This window comes from Ornithodoros turicata, chromosome 7 (assembly GCF_037126465.1).
Source record: "Ornithodoros turicata isolate Travis chromosome 7, ASM3712646v1, whole genome shotgun sequence".
In the NCBI taxonomy this organism is placed as follows: Eukaryota; Metazoa; Arthropoda; class Arachnida; order Ixodida; family Argasidae; genus Ornithodoros; species Ornithodoros turicata.
This window is the reverse complement of record NC_088207.1, coordinates 22,101,600-22,125,909: the sequence shown is the minus strand read 5'-3', so window position 1 is coordinate 22,125,909 and position 24,310 is coordinate 22,101,600. Positions and strand designations below refer to the sequence as shown.

Genomic DNA, 24,310 nt, shown 5'->3' with positions numbered 1-24,310 from the left:
TTACGTAGAAGAGGAGCGTAGCATTCTGGGAGGGGGCCTGGTTGTCGACTGATAGCTTCTTTCGTTTTCTTTATGTGCCATGGCTCCAGCTGTCTCCTCACCCCCCATTTGTTCTTTTTCGCCAGAATGCATGGGTTGTCCAGGTCTAGTAAAGATGTCCACTCCCGGCAATTGGACTATATTCAGACAACGGGGGTTATGAATCTTCTTTTACGTTTTTGTTCATGACTTCAAGGGGTATCGCGAGAGAACCACACCTGCTGAAAACAAATTACAGACGACCACGGAAAGTGTTGCGATTTCCGGCGGCTGACTTCAGGGCGAACTGTGCCGTCATTCGTCTGGGAAGTCTGCCGCAAAACGCAGGGAAAACCTTAGACAGTAAAGCCTATTGCGGGTTCAAACTAAATCTTCCGCACGACCTTGGCTATACCACCAACGAGAGGGCGCTTTTACACATTCGGCAATGCCACTGATCACTCAGTGTCGCTGCACAGCGCGTCTCTCGTGACAGCGCGTCTCACTGATCTATGGTCGGGTTTGCGGCTGCACCGTATGTAACTTATGTACGGTCACAGCGAAGGGACCGCCCTGTACGCTCTGCGCTGTGCGACAACCATTGCCACGAATGACAGGGTTATCGCTTGTGATTCGAAGAACAAACGGGGCGTACGCCTTTTTGTGGCAATTCGGATATCTGAAAAATGTTGCCACAAAAATGCGTAAGCCCCCTCTGTCTTCCATTCACAAGCGATAACCCTATCATTCGTGGCAATTGGTTGGTGCGCAGTTGGTGCACTATGCGTTGAAGGCCTGTTTCTAGAGTGTGGAACGCTTCTGATGTGTTAAAACTGCGTAATAAGTGCTTTCTTTGCACCGGAAGCAGATACCGCTCTCTAGCGCCGCTTGCGCTTGCCACGCCTGTGCGCGCACCTGCCACTCTGGTTTTCGCCCCACTAGAGAGGAGAGGCGAGGAGGATTTTGGCACACGGACACGGCGATCTCTTTGAACCTTCCCGTTAACAGGTACCACTGTAAAAGGTGCCTGGCATAATACAGGTTGCTATTGGGTGCAGCGAAGGGGATGGTGGGCTGCATCCGGATGCAGAATGACTCGGTGAAGGCCTTCGGATAATTAGGCAGTGCCTAGTCTTCCTCTAGCATAATGGATAGTCATATTTAGTGTCGTATTTAGGTTAACGAACATGTCTTGTCTCAGAGTGGAAATAATGATACCAGTGAATACGTTCGTTGCTACTACAGAAACTATGTCTGCAGTAAGCAAAATTCATACAAGTGAACATGAAAATGCTGTACAAATCTGCCTGATAAAAAAGGTGATCTTGCGCAGTCCTTATTGCATGAAAGGGGGTGAGGTCCTCACAACCTGAGCTTATGGGGGAGGGAGGAGGGGCCCGCCCTCGGATGCCGCCGGTATTTACTGTGGGTGCACAATTAGCATCAGAATATGATGAGGGCCACCTATAACTTGACATGTTCGGCTGGACACTATAGGACTTCGATCCTTATTGTGACGGGGCTCATTGTTTCATTCCCCACATCGCCACCAGCAATGGGGTAGAGTATCGCCCCCTGGCGATGAAACTCCCCATCATCATCTCACAATAAAGTTGTTGTTTAAATTGGCATGTAAACGGGTTAAGCATAACCTACAGAGCAGCCATAGACGAGCTATAGTACATCTGTATAATGCATCTATACTGTTAAAATAGAACTTCACCACATAGCACGCTCCTAGCCAACCACCATTCCGAATGATATCATTCTGTGTCATGACTCCTTCAAGACAGGGGGAGGAGCCTATTTGGGACATGCATAATGTGTCCAAGATATAGGCGCTCCCCCCATTTTCGGCAAATAGGGACACAGAATATCGTTCGGAATGATGGTTGGCTAGGATCGTGCTATGTGGTGAAGTTCTGGTTTAACACTGTACACTGTTAAAACAGAATAATTTCACCACACAGCTCCCTCAAACTAAACCCCATTCCGAATTATATCATTATCTGTCCCGATTTGTTCAAAAGAGGGGCAGACGTCTATCTTAGACACGCATAATGTGCCACCGATAGGAGCCTCCCCCCATTTTCAACAAATCAGGACAGAGAATGATGTCATTCGGAATGATGGTTGACTAGGAGCGTGCTATATGGTTACGTTTACGGATAATTACCGCATCGTATGGCAGATGCTTACCTTAAAAATGTCATTGTAATGATGTGCATCGGCGGCGAATTTATCAGCGTCATTCTGAATCAAGGCGAACCCATAGCCCCGGATATTTCGTTTCAGGTACCTCCTAAGGAGATGGAGTGAAGTGGCGGTGGTCCGAAAGAACGACTTCACTTCCAGGTGTATTTTGGCTGGGAATGACAGCATGTACACAGTCCTGTTTGACCTCGATGATCTGTCTAAAAACGGGCGTAATCTTCCTTCTGGAAAGAAACCAGTACAGCAAGCGATAAGCAGGAAGTGAGAACCCATCGTTATAACGAAATCAACGAGACTAGAAAAATGTTCGATATAAGCGGCAATTCGATAAAGGCGATACAAACGATGTATCCGACCAAAACAAACGTTGTTGATGAGAACATTATTCGCATCCCTTTCAATTTGTGCGTGAAAAACAAGAATACGGGAGCGGGGTTTGCGACCCCACTAATCGGTGGGGGTATACTAACCGGTGTTATACTAACCGGTGTTGCACTAACCGGTGTCGGCTGTCTGTACATTTTGAATAATCCCGTTTGAAACGTATACCTGTCGCCAAAAGCAGCGCGAAATTTATTTTAATGAAAGTGGTGATTAAAAAAAAAAGCTTTCGTAATCCGAGGGTTTAGTACGAACAGCGCACTCGGTGCAGAGCTTAGTGGTGCTGAAATTAAGCTTGAAATCGATAACCAAATATCTTAAAAGCTTATGCGTTTGACGCGTCGCAGAGAATGAGCCACCGTTAATTGAAGAGACCCAATGAGCCACTGTCACTTTTTATTTGCAAAACACTAGGTCCTCTCTTAATGGTTTCGCCTTTGTCTGTGGATGAGTGAAATAGACCTTTCACTGAACGTTGAATGCGTCCATCTGAACTCTCAACTAAGCAGGTTGCGCAAACGTTGAGTCTAAAAAAAAAAAAAAAAGACAGGAAAACTTCCACTGGACCTAGAAGCTTTCTTTATTCCCCATTCGAACTCCGACAATCAACTTCTTAAGGAATTTTTTATTAGTGTATCAGCATCCCCGCGTTACTTTTATCTATCACTATAGGCCAGTGCGGTACCATTCTTCAGATTTGAACGAGCACGTTTCTTATGTTATAGTTTCTACAAAACGAACTTGATCTCATAACACGCTCAGGGTCGCCCAGCATTTAGAATGATATTGCTCCTCCTCATTTGCTGGGGACGAGGGGCGCACGAAAATTTCGTAACAGTTTGCCTGTAGGTAGAGTGTTACATGAAAAAGCTGTTTTCAACAATCAGAAAAAAAAATAACGATATCATAATGAGTGCTTCTTGGTCACGAGCATGTTATGCGTTGAAATTGTGTTTGTGGTGGCGCATTGTCTATGGTGGCGCTATTCGCTAGCTTTTCTACAAACAAGCTATGAAAGTAGCATAGAAACCGTTTTTATAGGCGGTTTATGCGTCCTGGAGGACGTTCTCCCGAAGAGAGTACGGGCTCCTGGATTACTAATTGTCCAAAATTCATTCTTTGATTTGGGTCTTTCGGTCAAACGTAAGGTGACGATTCTCACTGAAGGTCAATCTATCTTTTAATAAAATCCCGAAACAAGCACTTGCGCTGAAATACCCGCTGCCGAATTTCGCATTAGAAATGTGTGGAAACACAAAGCGCGTATCAGCAGCGCAGGAAGGACAGCGTCAGAGGACCTCGTGCTTTGGAGCGATGAAGGAGATTGCAGCACGAGCAGACAAGCTGGTCAGGTCAATTTCTTTGCGGCCCAGACAAGCCGGCGACTGCGAAGGTGACGCGCTCCTGAGGTGCGTGGTTCTGGTTTCGGCTCATTTGCATGGCAACGTTCTGCTATTGATATTTCAGCGAACGCGCTCGTGGCCATGGACGAAGGACGTATCCACTGGCGGTCATTCGAGTCAAAACCGCCATTACCCCTTGTCCACCACGTGACTTTCTTTTCAGTTTGGATCGCTTTGTTATGAGCCCGCGCAATTAATTCCGTACCACCATTTACATGCGTATTCTCCTATGTTGACCTCCGGACAACACCAGATTCACCCGCGGACCCATGCCCGGTTTGCTATTCATCCATGCAGGACGCCATGTTATTTGTATCACGTGTGCGATCACGCGGTATACGGGACTATCCCACAATCCTGCGCGCCGGCTGCAAGCGGAGGCTACGCCGGCTCTCCATAGAAAACCATGCAAGGGGCCGCTCCTGTGTTTCCTTTCCTCCCTGCTCGTGGCTTTCAACGAGGATTTGCAGTTGTCTCGCGACGTGAAGAACCGAATTACTATTATTATCAACAAGGATTGTGTCCCATTCTATTGTCTCAGTTTTGCAGGAGTTAAATAATGAATTTTGTGTAAAAATAGTCGTCTAGTAGTTCAATACTCTCTCCAATAGGATGTCTCCATCGCCGTATAACTCAATTGCAAACATGGCATACTTTTTTAAATGCGCAAAACAGGTCGACGAACATTCTCCAATTATTATGCTCAATGAAAGGACGTAGCTCACGATATGCACACGAAACAATGCCATTCAAAGAGCATAATCCGCGCGAGTCTTTCCTTATCCTCAGAACCGGGGCACGTCACCATGTTCCAACGTATAGGAACACCGTTCTCCAGGCTCTGGGGGAAGTCTCGCTCTCCTACCCAATGACGGACCCCACTGAGACAAGCTGCAGCTCGCGAGGGAACCGGTTGCGGGAACATCACGGTGACCTCGCGGAGCAATACAGCACTGAAAACGTAGTGCGCACGTGAGTGTTTTTGGTGCGGTTTGAACTAGCTATCTTGGATTTGACAAGTGGGAATATGTTTACAATTGACCTCACTTCTCGATATTACAACAAAATTAATGTCTAAGCGTCCCGCATTCTTCTAAGGAGCTGGTCATGCGCGACGTCAAAATGACGTATCGCTATTGTCTCCAGGACATGGCAGGGCTGGGCATGAGGGCGAAAGGGTGCAGTGAATGTTCAGTCGGTTTGGAGCCATTATTTAGTTGTTGTTTTTTTTGCGACAACAATTGTTTGAAAACGTTCACCGTCAGCAACGTATCACAGTGAATTTTATTAAAGTGTGCCTCGTATACCTGTTTATTGCCCCTTTAATAACTAAAATGTAACGAATAGGAAAAAATAAGACCCGGTATACTGTCGATCACCCAGAATCTGCGTGTATCTTCGTGTGAAATTGGCTACTCACACTTGTCGGTTTCCATAGGCTCGTTATGTACTCAGATACTTTGTTGTTGACCTGCGTTTTCACTCGCTACCAGGCGCAGGCCGTGTTTAGGCTTGACGGGAAACAATAGGGATAGCGGTAGCAGTGAGATTTTTGTCACAGTACTCCTCTCTTGTCCATTCTTATCTTATTTTCCCGAAAAATAGCGGGAGATGTAGTGTCGTTGAGTTGAGTTGATTAGAAAAGAAAAAAAAAATGGAGAAATAGGCACTCATTACGAGAGCCGGCTAACTCCAGATCACTTAGGAAAGCACAAATGGCTATCTACAATAAAACCAATGATTGAACAAAGACTCTCAGTCAGCCAGTCACGCACACTGTCCACACACGCTGTGTCCACCAACTTGAAGTGTGCGCAAAATCGCACAAACGCTTGCATGGCGTGAAACTGATGTAGTGTCGTACTATCGCGCCGTTCCTTGTTTTCCGATTTCGTGTCCGGGCAACCAGTGGCTTACTGAGCCAATAGACGGACGAAATAAATTATTCCTTAGCGTGTCGACCATGTGTCCAGTGTGGAGTGTAAACTCACGTATACGTCACTACCAGGCGATGTCTACGTATCCATTGCCTCCGCTGGTATAAATCTGGAACATGGGTTCACATGGATGCAAATAATAGTCTATTATATTTATTCGACTCGTATCATTGGGCGAGGTTTGATCCGTTTAATGTGGAAAGGGGATCCTATATGTGCCTTTGGTGCCGATACTGTTACAGGTGAATCCAACGAAAGGCGACACACGAATCAAGGGACAAGGCATGCTGTGCAAATGACCATGTATTCTATGTACAAGACTCTATGACATACGTACACTCACTACACTGAAATGTATGGCTGGAAAAGTACGTCTGGAAAAAATAAGCCTGCGCGTTTCATCGCAAATGACTATTTACCGTATTCTAGCCTACCACAAATTAAAAGAGAACTCAACCTGCATGACCTAGGAGAACGAAGGAAAAAATCTCCTGATTTTTTCTTTCATAAGTTATTGTGCTCATATCCGTCACGACGATTATTATACTGTACTGTACTGTATTCCTGATATACTGTACTGTACTGATATACTGTATTCCTCCACCTCGGCTCTCATCCCGTCATACTCACTAATGCAAAGTGCTGGCCTCATCAGTTCGCACTAACCGATTCCTGTATTCGCCCCATCAATTTATGATCATTATGATGGAATAATTTACCGTGTGTCATTACCTGTGATCAGCACTCGGGAGAATGTATTGACCAGTGTGTATACTGTTTTTGTTGCCACTAACCAAGCTGAATAGACATTCAAACGTTTGTGCTATTACCTTTGTAACCCCCTATCTTATGTCACGCCCCACCCAGGGCCCTTAAGATCACCATAAAGATGTGATCGAATAAATATGATAAGCGTATGAATATAATGCCTGGTGAAAAGTTCTTACTGGTGGTGGCGGAGACCCACTCTCCATCGCCGAGCGTCACATCTCGAAATACGAGGAAATCGCAGAGCCCATCGTCCGGGTAAGTGGCTCGCCTCCCCTGTTGACTGGTGACACAGACCAAAGGCCGAGATTCTAGAGAAAATATCATCAGGAGCACTGAGCATTTCAGTCGCACAGAGGCAGAGACTCATAAATGATATATGTAGTGTCCAGTGGAAACAGAACGAGGAAATAGCGACGAAAAAGTAAGGAAAAGAAAATAATTGAGTAAGTGGCATTCGATATAAAATAAATTGTTATCGGACATCTGTGGATCGGACATAAACATCGGAATAAAAGAATTGCTACCGGACACGCTATGTGGAATCTAAGCAAACTTCACTATTTAGGGACATCATTTTTCTGCCGAAGTAATGTGTCAGTGCTGACCTGTTTTAGAACGCTCTGACATGAGCGACATTACGTAATGCAACAGTTGCAGTTAAGCGCGACGACGGGAAAATGCAAGTCACGCCGTCATTCCAGCCTCCAGATGTTGAAATCACATGGCACAGTCATCACAGCGCGCACACTCTTAAAAATGAACTTCACCGCATAGCATGCTCCTAGCCAACCATAATATCGAATGATATCGTTATCTGCCCTGATTTGTTGAAAACGGGAGGCGTACGCCTTTTCTGTGACAATTATGAACAGCGTAAGTGTCACAGAAAAGGCGTACGCCTCCCGTTTTCAACAAATCAGGGCAGATAACGATATCATTTGAGATGATGGTTGGCTAGGAACGTGCAATTGCGGTGAAGTTCATTTTTAAGAGTGCACATTTCAGGTTTATGTTTTCATGTATAAGCTGAACCATTTCTTGCAGTAGGCTCCTAAAAATGAACTTCATCGCATAGCACGCTCCTATATAGCCAACCATCATGTCCAATGACATCGTTATCTTCCCTGATTTGTTTAGAATGGGTGGCGTACAACTTTTTTGTGACACTATGCTGTTCATAACTGCCACAAAAAAAGGCGTACGCCTCCTGTGTTCAACAAATCAGAGCACATAACGATATCATTCGAGGTGGTTGGCTAGGAGAGTGCTATACGGTGAAGTTCATTTTTGAGAGTGCACCCACTCAGCACTGCGAGAAATGGGCGTATTGAGATACTGCACGCGCGGGAAGCTTTCCATAATCTCCTGTTCCCTAACGAGAGTCTTTATCCTTCAATTTTTTTTTAATTACTCTCACGTATCCCGGTGAAAGGACAGTGCATGGTTGCATGCGAATCCTGACGCCTCGCGATCAAACTTGATCTTGTCGCCACCACGCTTCAACCTCGTTTTAATTCCTCATCGCAATCAGATAGGTAGTTTCAACTTGTTGGTATCTTGAGAAAACATCACACATATAGAAGCATAAAAAAAAACAAACTCAAATAGACACTCACAAGCCCCTACGACCAACACTAGTGTATTGTACCACATGTCTGGGGTTTTCCCTGGGTTTTTGGCAGACTTTGGACGAATGTCGGCACAGTTTCCCTTGAAGTCCGCCCAGGACACGTACTAACCTCCTGTCCCCAACTCCTTCCTCCTGTCCTCTCACCATCTGTCCACGTGAGAACTTAGGCTAAGTCCTAAACTAACACAGTCCTAAGCTAACCTAACTTAAGTCCTAACACAGGCAAAAATAGCTGCACGGGTATTCGGCACGTCCAACGTGCTCGTGTGGAATTTGCTTTATCATAATTTCCGGTAGTGCAAACGCTATCTGAATATTTCCTTTTAATTCACAACTTCAGTGGTTACCGCGCCCACCGCTTCTGTCCGATGGCGTCAGATGGGTACTTCGATCACCAATGTCAAGTGCAGGCTACCGGAGCATGTCGAACGCGGTAGCCGCGTGATCGAGTGCCTATCCACATTGTGTGGCAGCGCGAACGGGGTATTATCCTCCTAGCTGACGGGTTAATCCTCATCATTCATCGTTCGTCCAGTCACTAACCAATCTCATTCTCGCAAGACTATAGATATTTCATAACAAAATAATTATCACTACTTAATACTTACTTCGAGGTATCGGAGGCAGCGCTATAACTGTCACGTCTTCTTCTGTAGGTGGTGTTGAGACTTCACCTGCACCTGGTAAAACCCAGGTGAGAACTTAGGCAAAATATACCAGGGTCGCTTGTATACGAGCCATTTTTCTCGTTTAGCTCAGTTAACGAAGTTTATAAGCTTTACAGGCCATTAAGACAATGCAGTCTCCATTCGAAATATAGGCAGTTCTCGTCCTAAGGATTTCCCTTGAAAATTATTTTATAGTATTGTTTTCCTAAGGCGGCACATGTATCACATGTGCCGCTGCTGTTGAAGTTTCCTCCTGGTGACGTTTAGATTTACTGTCACACAACAACGACAACACAATATTTATTTTAATGATTCTCGTAGTTTGGTGATTTGCTGAAAATATTCTCACAATTCTCACACATCCTACACTGCCCAGAATGGCGAGCAGTGCTTTTCTGGCAGGGCCTTAGTGAGCCGGATTTGATCGTGGACCCAGAAATTTCATCATAGTGAGGGGTTGAGAGTCTAGCCGAAATAGCGATAATGTAACTGTAGTCATGAGAGGGTCGTAGTGCGGACAATGGGAAATGATGTGAAGATTGAATGATTTTCCAAGTTATCACTGCCGTCACACCATGCAGGTGGTAAACTGAATAGATTGAGGCTTACATAGCCGACCGGTCAACCACTTTCGAACACTGATTACTACACCTGCTTGCCAACACCTTTTCGGTGGAAAATTAAGGAGAGCATGGACCTGCTTCTAGTTTTCATCTCACTAAGACAGGTAGTTTTCTCTCTGGTCTGTTAATACCTGTAGAACTGGCATGGCTTTCGCTCGGTGTTGAAGTCAGCTTTGTTGCCGTACTCTGAGATGTAGCCCCGGCCGTAGTCTTCACGCTCGATTCTGTTGATGTCGTCAACATTCCAGTCGATCGCGTGGAGGACTCCGTGCGTTCTACGTACGGCCCTTCGCGGTTTCCAGAGTCTCCCGTCGGTCGCTTGTACACCACCGCGCGGCGCCGTTCGTTCTCTGGCTCGACGTACGGTTCTGGCAGAAATGTACGTTGGTGGAGATTATTGAAGTGCTACACTGTAACTGAACACTGTATGAACGTTCAAACTGGTTGCGTAACATTGCATCTCCAGGATGATATTTTACAAAATTTGGAAAGCATTACTAAAGATCAAGTGTCAGTGCAAATCTTGCTTCCATTATGTCTTGGATATCGTAGGTACGAGCTAATGCATATATGCATCGCTATCGATAATCGAGCACGCGCAAGTGTCTACAATACTGTTGAACAATGTTGAGATGTTGCAAGACTGAATTTTTGGAGGACAGACAACACTCGAGTAAAGAAAATTTGTGCGAAACCGTGCTCCATTATGATGTTACCAAAATTACACCTGAAAAGGCGTGCGCCATGCACGTTGTTACACCTTTAAAGGTGTCAAAAGATTTAGAGTGTACGCACCGGTGCACAGATGCGGTCGCGCAAGAAATGGTGACGGTAATGAGTTACAATAAGCGCGAGGAAAATATTAGGAGAGGAATTTTATGAAATATTATAGACAAGTGCTTCGGAAGATGGGGGCATCATGTGCGTCCCCCCCCCCTCCCATTCACGGCCACGGGCAGCGGGGGATTTGCCCTCCTTACATGCATGGACATCTTCTGCCTTGTTCTTAGAAGGATTTTATGTTCGCCCGCATCCATTTTGCTTATTGCTGGTGATGCTTTTTGTAGTGGTGAGGAAAATATGTTGGTACACATAAGCGTATTTCGCCCGTCTGATAGAATCATTACAGTTCTGACACGAAACATATTGCAAACGCGTAAGAGGGGAAACCGTAACCGCAATTGCAAGCTGGAAATATTGGAATTAATATATTGGAAATCATTTTGCGTTTCGTGTAACACACGTCTTTCACTTAGACCTTTTCCGTATGCCCTTCGTAAGCAGCGCATGCAATACTTTTTCAGCTGCTTTCGCGGAATGCTCCTGTTATTTTCGACGACTTTGTGTTGTGTGCTTACGCCCAGAGGAAGAAGCAACTGTCCACGTTTGTTTTAAATTGCAATTAATGTAGAACCTTTGCAGGTTTACAGCTCCTGGCAATTTTGCACACTGCGCCCTCCTCTGTGTCTGCTGGTCGATACACTGTTGCGACTTCATACACATTCTAGACACATTGCCGCTTACATAATGTGTTGGAAATAGGCGGATCCATTCAAAACATTAAGAGAGATAACGATGTCATTAAGATCGACTAGGGGTAGTAACAATATATGCGTGCGGCAATAAAGGTAAATCCTGCACGTCTGTAAGACGACTCGACGCCACTGACATAAAATACCTTATAGGTCATTTGCAACTAAATCGGACCTCAGAGACATTCCTGGATCGCCGCCGCGGCTGCCAGCTGTGTGCCAGCTAATGGTGCCATACGTTTAACGTTAACTACGTTGCTACGTTTAACATCAGTGAGTCAGTGAGTTTATCAGCCGAAAGCTTAGGCGCGATACCTGGGATATCATCACGCTTGCGAGGTGTCCCTGAAGTCTTGCGTTCCACAGGCCTTTCTTCGTAGATCACGGCTGACCTGCGCCCTGTGCACAGGACGAAATGTCATTGCGCTATTAAAACAGACCTTCCCCCACACGTTACACGGTCCAAGTCAGGCATAATTTCGCACGATATCATGATGCCTCCTGGTTGGCTGACAACAGGAAGAAGCACCCATTTTAGACATGCGCAATATCTGACAAAATGATATTCTGCCCCAGCATTCGGAATAGGAGTTGGCTAGGAACGAATAACAACAAATAACAATACGAGATAACAATGACAATAAATAACAATAGTAGGTAACACTGACAATAAATAACCATACTATATATGACAGAGGCAAAAATACAAAAGGACGAAACAGATATATTTCGTGAGCACTGACGTGGATGATATTCCGTATCTCGCGTCAGAGTTGGGGTCCGAGCAGACTTCCAAGGAACTATGGATGAACGTCAATTGAACAATCAGCGAGTGCTGTACTTGTGGAGGGTGTACCTCGAAATAAAGTCATCGAAATCCCAGTCGTTGCAAAATAAACTACTGTAAATAAATGTCATCTGCCTATAAAATGCATATTCGCACGCGGGAAACTGCCAACAGCGAACTTAGACTAACCTGGACATAGAAATGCAAACACCCAACAAGGACTAATCTGTAACTAACTTAACCATAAACTAACCAACGTGCTGTTCCTTCATGTCCACCCTGCTAAGCCTAACGGCTGCTAAAATGTGAGTTTGGATCGTTAAACGACTTAGGAAGACATCGAAAACCCGGTGGTTTCAGTGGTTAGTAATGTCTCGTTTTCAAAACACGGGATTTGCAAGCGGCGTCGACTCAAAACACTACTGTGTTTGAGGTTGTGTCTATTTGTCCGTGTCTGTGGGGTTTTTGCCACCTTCCAAAGCAATGCATTTATCGTGCGTTACGAAATCGCGAAAAAATTAATCTTTGGGACCCTGTTTCATGCACGTGTTGCCACCTAGTACACATGCTATCGGGAACAAGCTGTACTATTGTAAGAGCAGGTACATTAGAATGTTATATTGACTGTTCTCTGTACTTCATATTTTACAAAACAAATACAGGTTTTTCACCTAACGTGTTAAAAAAAATTTATGAAAAAATTTACTTGTCTGAAAATTAGGGGGTCAACGGAATCTACCTTTGGCGAGCCCTTGACAACCTTCATCAATTTTCTATCGCAAAAATTTTCTGAATTCAATTGCGAATTGCGCAAACTGAACGTCTCTTGCCAGAAACAGAAAGTGCTAGTCGTCACCGACGGAAGACCGAAAGCCTCTTTGCCAGTGTGGCGATCACAATAATGTGTGCACTGAAATACATACCATACGGACCACCGGTGTGAAAGAAGAGTATCAAGCCGAAAAGAATCGCCAGGCTCACTAGTCCAATGGTCAGGGCTTGAAGGCCATTCGACCTGCATTATTAGAAGTTACCTTGCTTAGAGTCTCACTTGAGGGAACATTGAAAGAGCATGTTTTCTTTTCTCTCTCTCTCTCTCTCTCGTGTGTGTGTTCTGGTGTTTTTGTTTGTTTTTACATTTTCGCTGCTTTAGGAAAGCTTCCACGTGAGGAATATCCCTGTATCGTGTAATTAGTCACGGAAAACGGTGGCCATCATTTCACTTGACCACGAGACATTCGTAGGACGACAGCATGATAGCTCTAACAAAGTACCAGGCGCGTGTTCTGTCTCTTCGTATACTTCACACGTCAGGGGGACGCGAAAGTTACTGCCGAATGCGCATCCCACGTCTTTGCAAACAAAGCACGTCGCAAACTTTTTTGAAACTGCAGTGTTCGATACTGGCTTTTCGACAGATTCAAACAAATTTCAACAGTGTTCAATGGCACTGTAGAGCGAAACGCTACAGCAGTTCATGGAGAGTTTCAGCAAACCGTTGATAACGTGGTTTGCGTCGAACCGGAACCAATCAGTGGATAAGATATTGATTCGCATGCGACTGCGATTGGTTCTGATAGACACGATAACCTTACGAACGGTTTGCCAAAACTGCCTTATAGAGAGTTTTGGTTCATCGTACGCTAGCGCCTTTGCGTACGTAAGGCATAGTGTTGGTGGTTCAGCGCACGCGCGAAACATGAGAGCTTCACAGAGCAAAACATAAAGCAACCACCACGCAATTACGTGCGCTATCCGTTTGCGTATGCTATGATGAGACGGTACACGTTCAAGGTCCGACGGAACAGCAGCATGTTTAAGGTAGTCTGCGAAAGCTCCCGAAGCAACTGTCATCGAGCTGTCACCAACGCTGGTTAACTTTGAACCGAGATCAAGGGTTGCTAAAACTTCAAATTAACACTCAATTCTTTTTTTACAAACGTTACTTGGTGACGTGATGACTATTTCAGTGACACTCTTTTTTAGTAAAGCAGAGTTAAGTGTAAAATTCGAGTAAAGGTACCGTTGATCTCGGTTCAAATGTTAATCGGCGTTGGTGAAACCGGGCCCTACCCAGCCAAAATGTAGCAACAAATGGTTTGGCGCTATTAAGCAGGATGTATGACTTCATTGAAGCTGAGGCTTCGAATACTCATCGAATTAGTATTCTGTTGGCACATCAGCGTATTTGTATTGAGGCTAGTTCGCGACATCACATTTGAGAAGCAGTAGATAAGAAGGAATCTTCTGGTGCCCTAGAACGTATACCCTGGAACATGTCCTCGGCACTTTCGTCATTCGGTCTATACGCGTATGGCCAACCCTAGTACTACCTGGAAGTCAGAATAGGGGACGAAATTTAGGTCTCTATCACGTGAACGTTTCGCTCGTCCATGTTTTTAACGGAGGCAAAACCGACCCGTTGGGACCTACGGGGATCGATTCTCCTTAGCTTCTATTTTTGAACGGATGCAATCGGACGACAAAAACGGGCGTGTGAAAGAGCCCTTAAGGGGGAATCACTTCCACGCCAATAGAGAACGTTTGTTCGCACAGCGCTCAGAAACGGCGTAAAATATCATCAAAACAGAAGTACTGGCGTGTGAGAGATGAAAGTCACTGAAAAGGTTAGCCAGCTGTAGGACTCGAACCCACATCTTCTGGATTGCCGGTCCAGGGCTCTACCAATTGAGCTAAGCTAACACGCCTTCTCAGCGACTTCCAGGGTGCGTCATCTGAAGGGTATTTGTCCCTCCTATGTTGTTCCAGCCTCAGAACATCAGTTCATTCATGTACTGGCGTGTGTTCTCCTTGCTTTCCCCTTGTCAATGACACGTTTCGTAGAATTCCAGGGCTATCCGTTGATTTCTATTGAGCCCGAATTCGCAAATATTTTAGTGTGCGACGCTCTATCGAGATGGCAGCACATGTTCGAGACGCGCCAAACTTTAATTTATTAAAAATCACCGGCTCAACCTTGTCCTCTAATAAATGCGTCATTGACTAGAGAAAAGCTAAGAGAAAACACCGGTACCAACCTTATGATGATAGTTTTGAGCGTTCACGTGTCTTGTGCGAACGAAAATCATCCATAGATTTCTGAAGAAGTGATTCCCCCTTAAGCCTGGTCCGCGCTATTGAGTGTTGCGACGAACGACCCCTCGAAAGCGACGGACGCAGAGGTTCGCGGAGTTCAATTTTTGGACGGAGCGACGCAAGAAATGACGGTCGTTGCCCCGGTAACCGTGCCGCCACGCGCTCTCATCTCACCTCACTTCATGTAGTCGGCTATAAGTCCATAACTTAAAAACCCGAGACTAGGGGACAAAAAACGACAACCACAGACAAGGTCTCAAGACCTTGAGTCTCTTGAGACGTTGTCTGTACATGGTTGTCGGTTTTTTGTCCCCTAGTCTCGGGTTTTTAAGTTATGGATCTATACCACCAGCTCGCTTGCTACCTCTCTATCCTCTGGCTATAAGTCGTTTCTCGTAAAGCAGCGACTCAAAAGTGCGGACGTGAATTGGAAACCTATGCGTCCGTCACACAAAAACTCTGACTGACGGACGTACTGGAACGCCATAGTGCGGACCAGGCTTTAAGCCTACCCAAGCGTACGTGCGACGGACGCAAACGAATACAACGCTTGAGGGAGTTTGCGAATGCCGAAATAGCCTATCCGTGAAAAGCAGTCCTGTTACATCTGATACCACCCAAGATGGGACAGGATATGATTTCCGTGATAGCAACGCTTCAGTGTAATGGTTCGAAATGAAAGGCATTTGAAAGCAATGCACAGTTATTGAAGCCTATCGCAGTACGCGCGTCGCAGTACCACGGCGCGGTTAACCGTAACTGTAGCGCGGGATCGCGTGGCCTGCTTACATGCCACCTCCACCTTGCGTCGACCCTGGGGCGAGCTGGGGTGGAGACTCTGGGGATCTCAGAGCCGTATATTAAAAGGGAGTCTGGCCATTAATGGGTCATGCCTATACCTGAAGCTCCACCCACTTTTTGAGTTTTCTGACCAATGAACTCATGAAATATGGGGCGCTATCAGTCAGCCTATACTCACTATTTGCCCCCTTATCCAACACGGGCAGCGCCATTTTGGGTGGCAAGTGGATTGGATGGGATTGAAATGGATACCTCTCGCAATCTGCAAGAGTAGTGGATTGGTAGCGCAAATTTGATGAGCGCCACCTAGGGTGCATAAGGCACGTCGGGAATTGTCGTCTGCTTCCGTCGTTGTACCGCTGCCGGCAGAACCACCTGCTGGGACACATTCTGTTGTCGGTATGATTTTCAAACAAATCTACATGAATAGTTGGAATATAAGAGGCAGGAATGTTTATATCCATGAAATCCGCCAATTAAATAAAAGATTGCACAGCACAGTGCCGTTTTGGCTACGATTTCGCTGTGATCGCCGTGTTCACTAGGCCTAACATCGGCGACAAAACGTATTATTTTCGGTTAGATATCGATGGATGAGCGTACGTTGAAACTGATTTCCGAGAAACTTGTATTAGGATGTACATTTGCAGCGTAAGATCAGGTTAGTCTGAAAATTTTTTGTCACGAAATCCCCGCTTCACTGTGTTTGTTTTCGTCGCCATTTTGGGTGGCATTATGGTGTCATGGCGACCCCCTTGGTAAAAAGCAAACCAATCAGAGGAGCGAAACTGTGACAGGTCGAGCCTCTTTTTGTGACTCCTCCCAATGGCCAGACTCCCTTTTAATATACGGCTCTGGGGGATCTCATACACGAGCGCCCCCTCTCGACGAGGACTATGCAAGCACGCACGTATCACCTACAAGGCTACCTACTCTGCGGGCGCAACGGAGCAAAGGCACGCTCCGGCAAAGAAGTGCCATGCGGCACTGAGATAATATGCCACTGCAAAGCATGGAGGATGAAACAAAATAAAATTTCAGATAACACATATCACAGTGAATAGAACGCTCAGAGCAAACATGGGTAAGCCCACAGTGTTTGCGTGCGCCTGAAATTTATAATTATTTCAGAATATTGTGCCCCTCAAGCTCGCCCGTTCGCAAACCGGCATTGAGATACTTTTTTGTTCCATGTGAGCGCCGCGAAGCAACTGTGGCTACGAGCGGCGTACAGACGTGGACAGATGGAGAGAAGACAGCAGGAAGGAGCGCGGAACAGGAGGGTTAGTATATGCGTCCTGGGCAGGCTTCAGAGGGAACTGTGCCGACCCTAGCCTGGAAAGTCATTTAGATAAAGTGTGTGTTTAGATAAAACGTACAAATGGACTTGGTGTGCTTGTTGTGCGAGAGCTTTTGGTGACACTATACACAGCTGGAGATCCATCCTACTACGCAGATTCCCGAGCTCATCCCGTCGAGAGGGGGCGCTTCACCCCAGCATCGACACTAGGCGGCGCTGGCATGCAAGCCGGCCACATGGTCCCGTGCTACGGTTAAACATTGGTGGCGCCTGTACTAGAGGAGCCAGATGCATAAACATCAAGGACAACAACAAGGACAACAACAAGGACAGCAACAAGGACAACATCAAGGACAACATCAAGGACAACATCAAGGACAACATCAAGGACAACATCAAGGACAACATCAAGGACAACATCAAGGACAACATCAAGGACAACAACATTATTTGGAGATGATGAATGGGGATCTTCATCGCCTGGGGCGATACTTCCCGCAATACCTTGTAGCAGACAAGATAGCGGCTTTTGGTAGCCTTTCGAGGATTGTCGCGATGTCCGCGGACGAACGGACAGTTCGCAGTTCAACATTCTTCGCGGTTGCGAATTTGTGTTGTCGGGGACGTGACATGGGCGTTCGCTAGTTCCTCGAAGTTCTACTCTGTTCTCGGGTGTGGGAACTAGAACGCAATTCGCGTTTTGTTTCGTTTTTGTTTTTTCTTTGTCGCGTTTTACGAGTGGAATGTCGTGTATACTTACTCCTCAATATCTGAAACTACATCGTATAAATTTATTTTTACAATCCGTTTTGGGTATACCTGAAACTAAACTTACGGCTGTTATCGTCCTCGTCGTCCTTGCGATTGGATTCAGAATCTGCATCGAAAGGAAAGGAACATAGTACGGACAAGCTTCTCATTTCATATACTGCACAACACGATATCGAAATCAACCTGGACTGAGGGACTGAGAATTGTCAGTCCCAATAGTGGCCTTACCCAACCTGCACTCTAAATCCGATAGCGGATAAGTCGTGTTTAATACACAGTAGTAGTATGTGGAAGCAGCGGATAAAAGCGTTACACTGCAAGCTGTATGTACTCTGCATGACCACCGTAATGCATGAACTAAAACCATGAACGCTACAATTTGACGACAACGGAACAAAGGTGCATATGCGAGTCTTCTAGCGTCCATGTTTCTGCCGCACACTAGCGTAGCGGTATGCGATATTTTACCGTTATTTGTGAGCTTTAGTGCATCGTACGCTATCGCCTTTGCGTACGCAATGTATAGCTTTGGCGGTTTTGCGCACGCGAAAAATCGAGCGAGAGCTTTAAGGCCAGTTCCCACATATAGCGCTTTGCTACATAGGACTAGAAAATTGCGCTATATTTTCCTCCTCGCATTGCTACGAACCTCTATGAAACCGCTCTTGTCGAAGTACAGCCCCGGTCAACTTTTCTAGCGCTGTATTGTGCGGTGAGTCTGCGTTAACCAATCGTGAGCGTCTTTCAGCCGTGACGTCGCGGAAGCTGGGGTCTGTTTTGCTTCCGATCACTCGAAGCAGTAAGGCGGGAATGCGGCGACGACGACGACGACGACGACGTGAAAATGGCCACGAGTTTGATTTGCCAATGCATGGGTGTTTGGTTACGCCCGCCATAGTTTGGTTACTACAGTCTGGTATCGCGATCACAGCATCGAAAGTGTCGTCCCCCTTCATGCTACGGATACCCGACGCCGACAGTAAGCAATCACGGTAGCACAGGTACATCACGTCGCAATGAGATATCCCGTGACTCCAGCAGGATAGCGCTATGTGCTCGGTTGTATGTGGGAACGGCAGGCGGAAAAACAGCGCAAGATTTTTAGGGCTATTTTCTAGCGCTATAAAGCGAAGCGCTGTATGTGGGAACTCGCCTTTACGCAGTGCAAAGAGCCACGCGTCATACCCCTTGTGTATACACAGATGCGATAGCGTACGAGGTATTAAAACTCGCTTCGTAGACGCTCGTATTTCGTAAAGAAATAACCCTTAAAACAAAGCTTCATAACGTGACAGCCCTCGGCCAACAATCATCCCAAATGACATCGTTCTCTCCCCTGATTTGTAAAGAGGGGGGCAGAAGGAACGGAAAAGATCTTGCTTAGACCCTATGCTAACCGCATGCAATGTAATTTTGCTACCGCACTTTGAGGGACCTTGCCCTACAAGCACGCCTCAGTCTCAGTGTCTACTTCGGCACAGTGTTACTCGTAGTTTTCAACTTCGATTTTCTAAAAAAAAAGAAAAAACTATAGGTGTGATTGGGACGAAATTTGTGATGTTTTAATCTTGAGGACATCGCCAAGGAATCAACTCATTTTGAGATTGTGCCTCAACTGGTTTCCACTACCTGTAAAGGGACGTTTTCGGGAGTCGATTTCGAAACTGTGGTGTCATTTCATTCATCGTACCACTGACTATGGTATCGAAAGTCCTACGCGAAATAGTGGAGCAGTTGGGCTGCTATTCGATGGAATACACATGACAAGAGCACACGCCGGATGTTGAGGGTTTGCCCGAATCCCCTTTCTGGAAAAATGCAAAATCGTCATTACCTCCACCGCCAATCAGAGCACGCCATTTAGAAAAGGGACGCCGCAGCGGGATGGCGCCTTTCTCCTCTGAGCGAGACTCTCTCGCACCTCGTGTAAGGAAGTGACGTCACACTGATCTCGTTGTCGCCGGAGACTCCGCAGCTGCGGCAGCAGCGCTGATCTTCGAGATTCGTTTATTTAATAAATAAGCTCTTTTCGTCCGAAAAAAAGCTAAGTAGATTGTCGGCAGGTGCCGAACATAGTGGTACCAGCAAAAAGGTGCTAACGCCAGGATACGAACCCGGACATTCCTGATCCTTCAGGTCAGGACGCTACCGTTACACCACGACAGCAGGGCTTTGTCCCGAGCACTTTTTTCCTGAGTTGTTTGATTTCGTTGATTCTGGGCGTTGGAGGCTTACGTGTTTGTCTCGTCCGTGTTTGTAGCCTGCCTCGGCTAATTCTCGTTCAAATCCCTGCGATTTGGTGATCCATTTTAAAAGCAATAAAAATCCCCAATCCGAGGGGACAACGAAAGGGACAAAGGACGAGACAGTACTGCGTTTGTCTCGTCCTTTGTCCCCTCGCACTAGGTTTTTTTTCTCGCTTTTAGAATAATTCTCGTTGTTTTAGTGGTACCTGCTTCATAGACGATATTCCGGATGCGACCATTCCCTTGAGCGCCACAAATGTGCAAAAGATATAGCGCTCGTTTTTTATCGGGTACCGGACTTAGGATTATACGTCCTTATCGATGTTTGGGTATGCACTTTTGCACATCCTCGCGCAGCGTATCTTGTAGAGAAGGGTACTAGAAAAGACATACGTCAAACCACTAACATCAGATGACGTAAACGCTAGCGAGCGGTTTTTGAGTACCTCTTTGTAGTGGCCCTTATCAGGCACATTCACTGAAAACACATGCTCACCTGGTGAAAAGTCTACTGTTTCCATGTCGTCCGACGCGCTGTCTGCAAGTGTATTGAACAGCAAATATTTAATTAAACATATGGGTACCGTATGCACGAGGCATAAGCCATTGTGGCAAACAGAGGACAACAAATTTCATTAGAAAGCATAGCGTTATTTTCTGTTGTTTTTAAGTACTGGTATTTAACGTACTGCGCGGAATCCTAAGAACGGAATCCGCATTTTAATCCTAAGAAATCAGAACTGCAAGCATTGCATGACAAGTGCGCTTAAGTCATTTTACGTGAATGTGTCATTTTACCATTGCGTTTCAATGGGCGCGTTAAGTAGGCACCCTTTTGGCGCACTCAAGTCGGGAGTACGAGACACCCGGAACGGCAAGTAAACAGCGAAAAGCAACTCTTAGCAAACAGCAATGAAACTTTGGGGCGCTACCCCAGCTCGCTGGCTGATGCCGGTTCCTGTTGTCTGCTCATGCAGTGCACAGATGGAGGACACATTCGCTTAGTTTGGACCTATAGTAAACGTTGGAAGAGACTGACGGCGGTTGTCAAGACCTCTTGTAACAGCGAATGGAATCGAAAAGATGGGAATTTGTAACATTCGTCATAGGAGCTGTTTACTGCGAAGATGGCTGCATGGCAAAAGATGGCATTAAAGCGCTGCATTTCCCGCGAATAACCGCCTATATCCGCGTGGAAGTTATAAAAAGTTATGAGTCCGCTAATAAAAAAGCATAACGGTTATAAAAATATTACAGGTTACTGCAATCGGAGCATTGGGTAACGTAACAAGTCCGTACTCTTTGCTTCCGAGCCTACACATCGAAGTTCGTCTTGCCAGCGCTCAACAGGAAGTACGTCACGGAATCGCACTCTTGCGCTTGTCGTCTGCTTCCATGCACCCATTGGAAACGGGAGCGCGAAAAGCGGCACGTCTCACAGTGTCTCACTCTCGGGTGCGTGAATGGCGCATGTGTCACGTTAAGTGAGTGGAGTCTGAAACACTCGCACTCCGGGGCGCCTACTTAACGCACCCCTAGAGCGTGCACGAAATAATGTGAACTCCATGGGCGTTACTCTCACATCGTGTAAAAAGTACAAGAGCTAGCTAACCCCGAGGTACAGAGTTGAATTCTTCCTACCTGATACATAGCGATGTACGAGAGGGCTGCTACGTCGACTGGCCAGCAGTATCTTGTCACGCCACGCTTTTTCTTGCAACATTCTCGCTTTTATCGCTTGTTCATTTCGCGCCGGCACAGGTACGTTCTTGGCTGCCTCTGGTTGTTCATTGCTGGAATATGATTTCAATACTTCGGGAATAATAAAACACACAACAGGCAACACCTCTACCGTACCGGTCCAACTGTTATGGAATAACAGGAAATATAATAGGAAATGACACAATGGCCAGACTGTCTTTGTGAGAGACGCTTTTGCCCAGAGGCGGTGGTGTAGTGGTAACAAACGCAGCGCAGGACATGTCTACAGGGTAACGGGATAAGTGCGTGAACCCTGTAGTACGAACCCAAAATGGCGGTACTCAGTTGTGACAGTTGTGGCGCTGCTCTTCACACGGTGACGTGACGCATAACACTGAAGAGGAGCAGTCTCAACTGCTCAACACAGCCATTTTGACTATTTTGCCTGTCGGGTTCGTACATTCCGCATTACGACTCGGCACCGCGGTGCTCATTCACTGCAAAATTGGGGGGGGGGGGGGGGGGGGGTTTGAATGTTTTTCAGCTCAGAAACAGAGCTTCCTATGTAGATAACGGAATGCTCTGCGTGTACTGGATAATGTCTGGGTATACGGCATGCGCCGGCACGGGTACATTTTCATTCACGGGTAAATGTATATGAGGTACGTTAAACGAAGCTGCATCATCAAATTAGGGGCGTTAGCGTCAGGATCGGCGAGCTAGGAGGTGGAACAGAATATGAAAAATCCCAACGAAGTTATAGTATTGTTATTACCTTCGTGGGGACGCCATGGTGCAGGAACAACGGGTGGAATGTTGTCGCACGTGATCGAGAGCAGTTAAATGATCTTCTTTTTCTCCTGTTAGTGGTCTTCTGACCGTCAAGGATTTATCCTGTTGTCGTTCCCGACGTCCTGTGTTCTAATGGATGAAGAAAGCTAAGTGTTAAGCCTCTCAGGGACTGTTGAGTGGGTAAGGCTTCCATTCTGTAGAACATGTGAAGTAGAGGTGGTGGTGGCATCCCAACTACCGAGTTTTCTGCCTGCCAGACATGGTGACATGCCGCTCGGGGAAAGCGTATTGTTCGTCCTTGGCCGACGTCTCAGTGAACTGTGCCGGCTGTGTTACATGGATGCTTTCCCCTGAGTTTTCCTCAGACACTTTGTATAGACGATTTTAAAAAGATGCGCGCGCCACCCAGCGCGCGGCGCAAAGCTGCATGGGAACTTAACGGACGTTGCTGTCGTCTGCTTCGGTTATGGTTTACCCCGGCTGATGCTACTGCTGCGCGCACCGAGAATGTTGTTGTTCTTCCTCTACCTCCGCCTCTGACCGTTTCGTAATGCTTGAAGGCGCTTGAAGTTCCCATGTGCCTTTGCGTGCCACAGGTGGCGCTAGCTTTTCTAAAGGTCCATTGTCCCATCCTCCAGTTGGCGATACAAGGTCCATTGCCAACTGCAGGATGGGACAAGCTCAATGCCTGTCCACATCACATCTACAAAATAGTACTACCCTCGCCCTCAAAACGGCGAGCAGGCATGCACTACTTTGCCTCCCTTCACGGCGACAATCAGAACGCCCATATGAAGGGAGGCGGCCGTTTCGAGCTTGTTGGCTCTCATCGACACGCATTAAGACAAATGTTGGCACAGTTCCCCGTGAAGTCGGCCCAGGACGCACGATCCCTCCTGCGATAGTCGTGACGTTGCCCGCGTGGGCGTGGCCGAGTACGGCAAGCAGTTCCACCGGTGTACCAGCAGTTCCGTCGGCTGAGCATTTTATTAGGGATACACGCGCTAAAATGAAGCCGCCTTCGTTCTGCAACACGGAACAAGGAATACTTGCGCCACATATAAATCATGCAGCTGAAGGTTTTGCTTTCGGCACTGCATTGCACAGAGTCGATTAAAACGCCGAACGCCGCTCGTCTTCGTAACCGTAAAGGACGGCCCATCGGTCATACATGCAGGGTGGAGCAGCGAGGGTAGGGGTTTAAGGACTTTCGCGAAACAGGACCCGAAGCCTTGCCGAATACTAGCAAAATTTTTCATGAAAAGCGAGGTAAGCTCTAGCACCTGGCCATTTGAACATAAGAAGGCAAAATATGCACTATGCATGCATTTTCATGCGAAACATGTCAATGTTTTTCGTATGTCAATGTCAATATGTCAATCGTCCACGGGCGCCGGTCCCAAGGCTTTGGCTTTTCTTGGGCACGGTACTGAATATATTATTATTATATTATTGATCGTCGTTCCCCCTTCTCATTACTCTCTACATATGGTGTTGAATGAGCGTGAGTTCATAGGGTGGCTCGATATGCTGATAACAAGGTAGCTGGCATGATGTAATGTTTAACTGGTAGCGAATCTGAGCAGAATTCGGAGGGTGTGGATACGAATCCCCACTGCTGGTGCATTTTCAGCAACGG

At 46.4% G+C, this 24,310-nt stretch overlaps 1 protein-coding gene across 2 annotated transcripts in view; it reads right to left on the bottom strand.

The window, feature by feature from the left end:
• The window catches only part of LOC135399678 (uncharacterized), a 34,854-nt gene extending 12,088 nt beyond the window's left edge, over positions 1 to 22,766 (bottom strand). The window contains exons 1-11 of one of the 2 annotated variants that reach the window (XM_064631413.1): positions 22,655 to 22,766; positions 21,820 to 21,971; positions 20,675 to 20,716; positions 17,997 to 18,038; positions 17,922 to 17,937; positions 12,888 to 12,979; positions 11,493 to 11,576; positions 9,777 to 10,013; positions 8,963 to 9,028; positions 6,901 to 7,032; positions 2,218 to 2,456 (exon numbers count right to left, since the gene is read on the bottom strand). In XM_064631413.1, the coding sequence (XP_064487483.1) occupies positions 2,218 to 2,456; positions 6,901 to 7,032; positions 8,963 to 9,028; positions 9,777 to 10,013; positions 11,493 to 11,576; positions 12,888 to 12,979; positions 17,922 to 17,937; positions 17,997 to 18,038; positions 20,675 to 20,716; positions 21,820 to 21,971; positions 22,655 to 22,671 (1,119 nt within the window). In that variant the 5' untranslated portion in view covers positions 22,672 to 22,766. Of the gene's footprint in view, positions 1 to 2,217; positions 2,457 to 6,900; positions 7,033 to 8,962; positions 9,035 to 9,776; positions 10,014 to 11,492; positions 11,577 to 12,887; positions 12,980 to 17,921; positions 17,938 to 17,996; positions 18,039 to 20,674; positions 20,717 to 21,819; positions 21,972 to 22,654 lie in introns of both variants that reach the window. The other variant, XM_064631412.1, reaches the window with a different exon arrangement.
• Between the last annotated feature and the right edge of the window lie 1,544 nt (positions 22,767 to 24,310).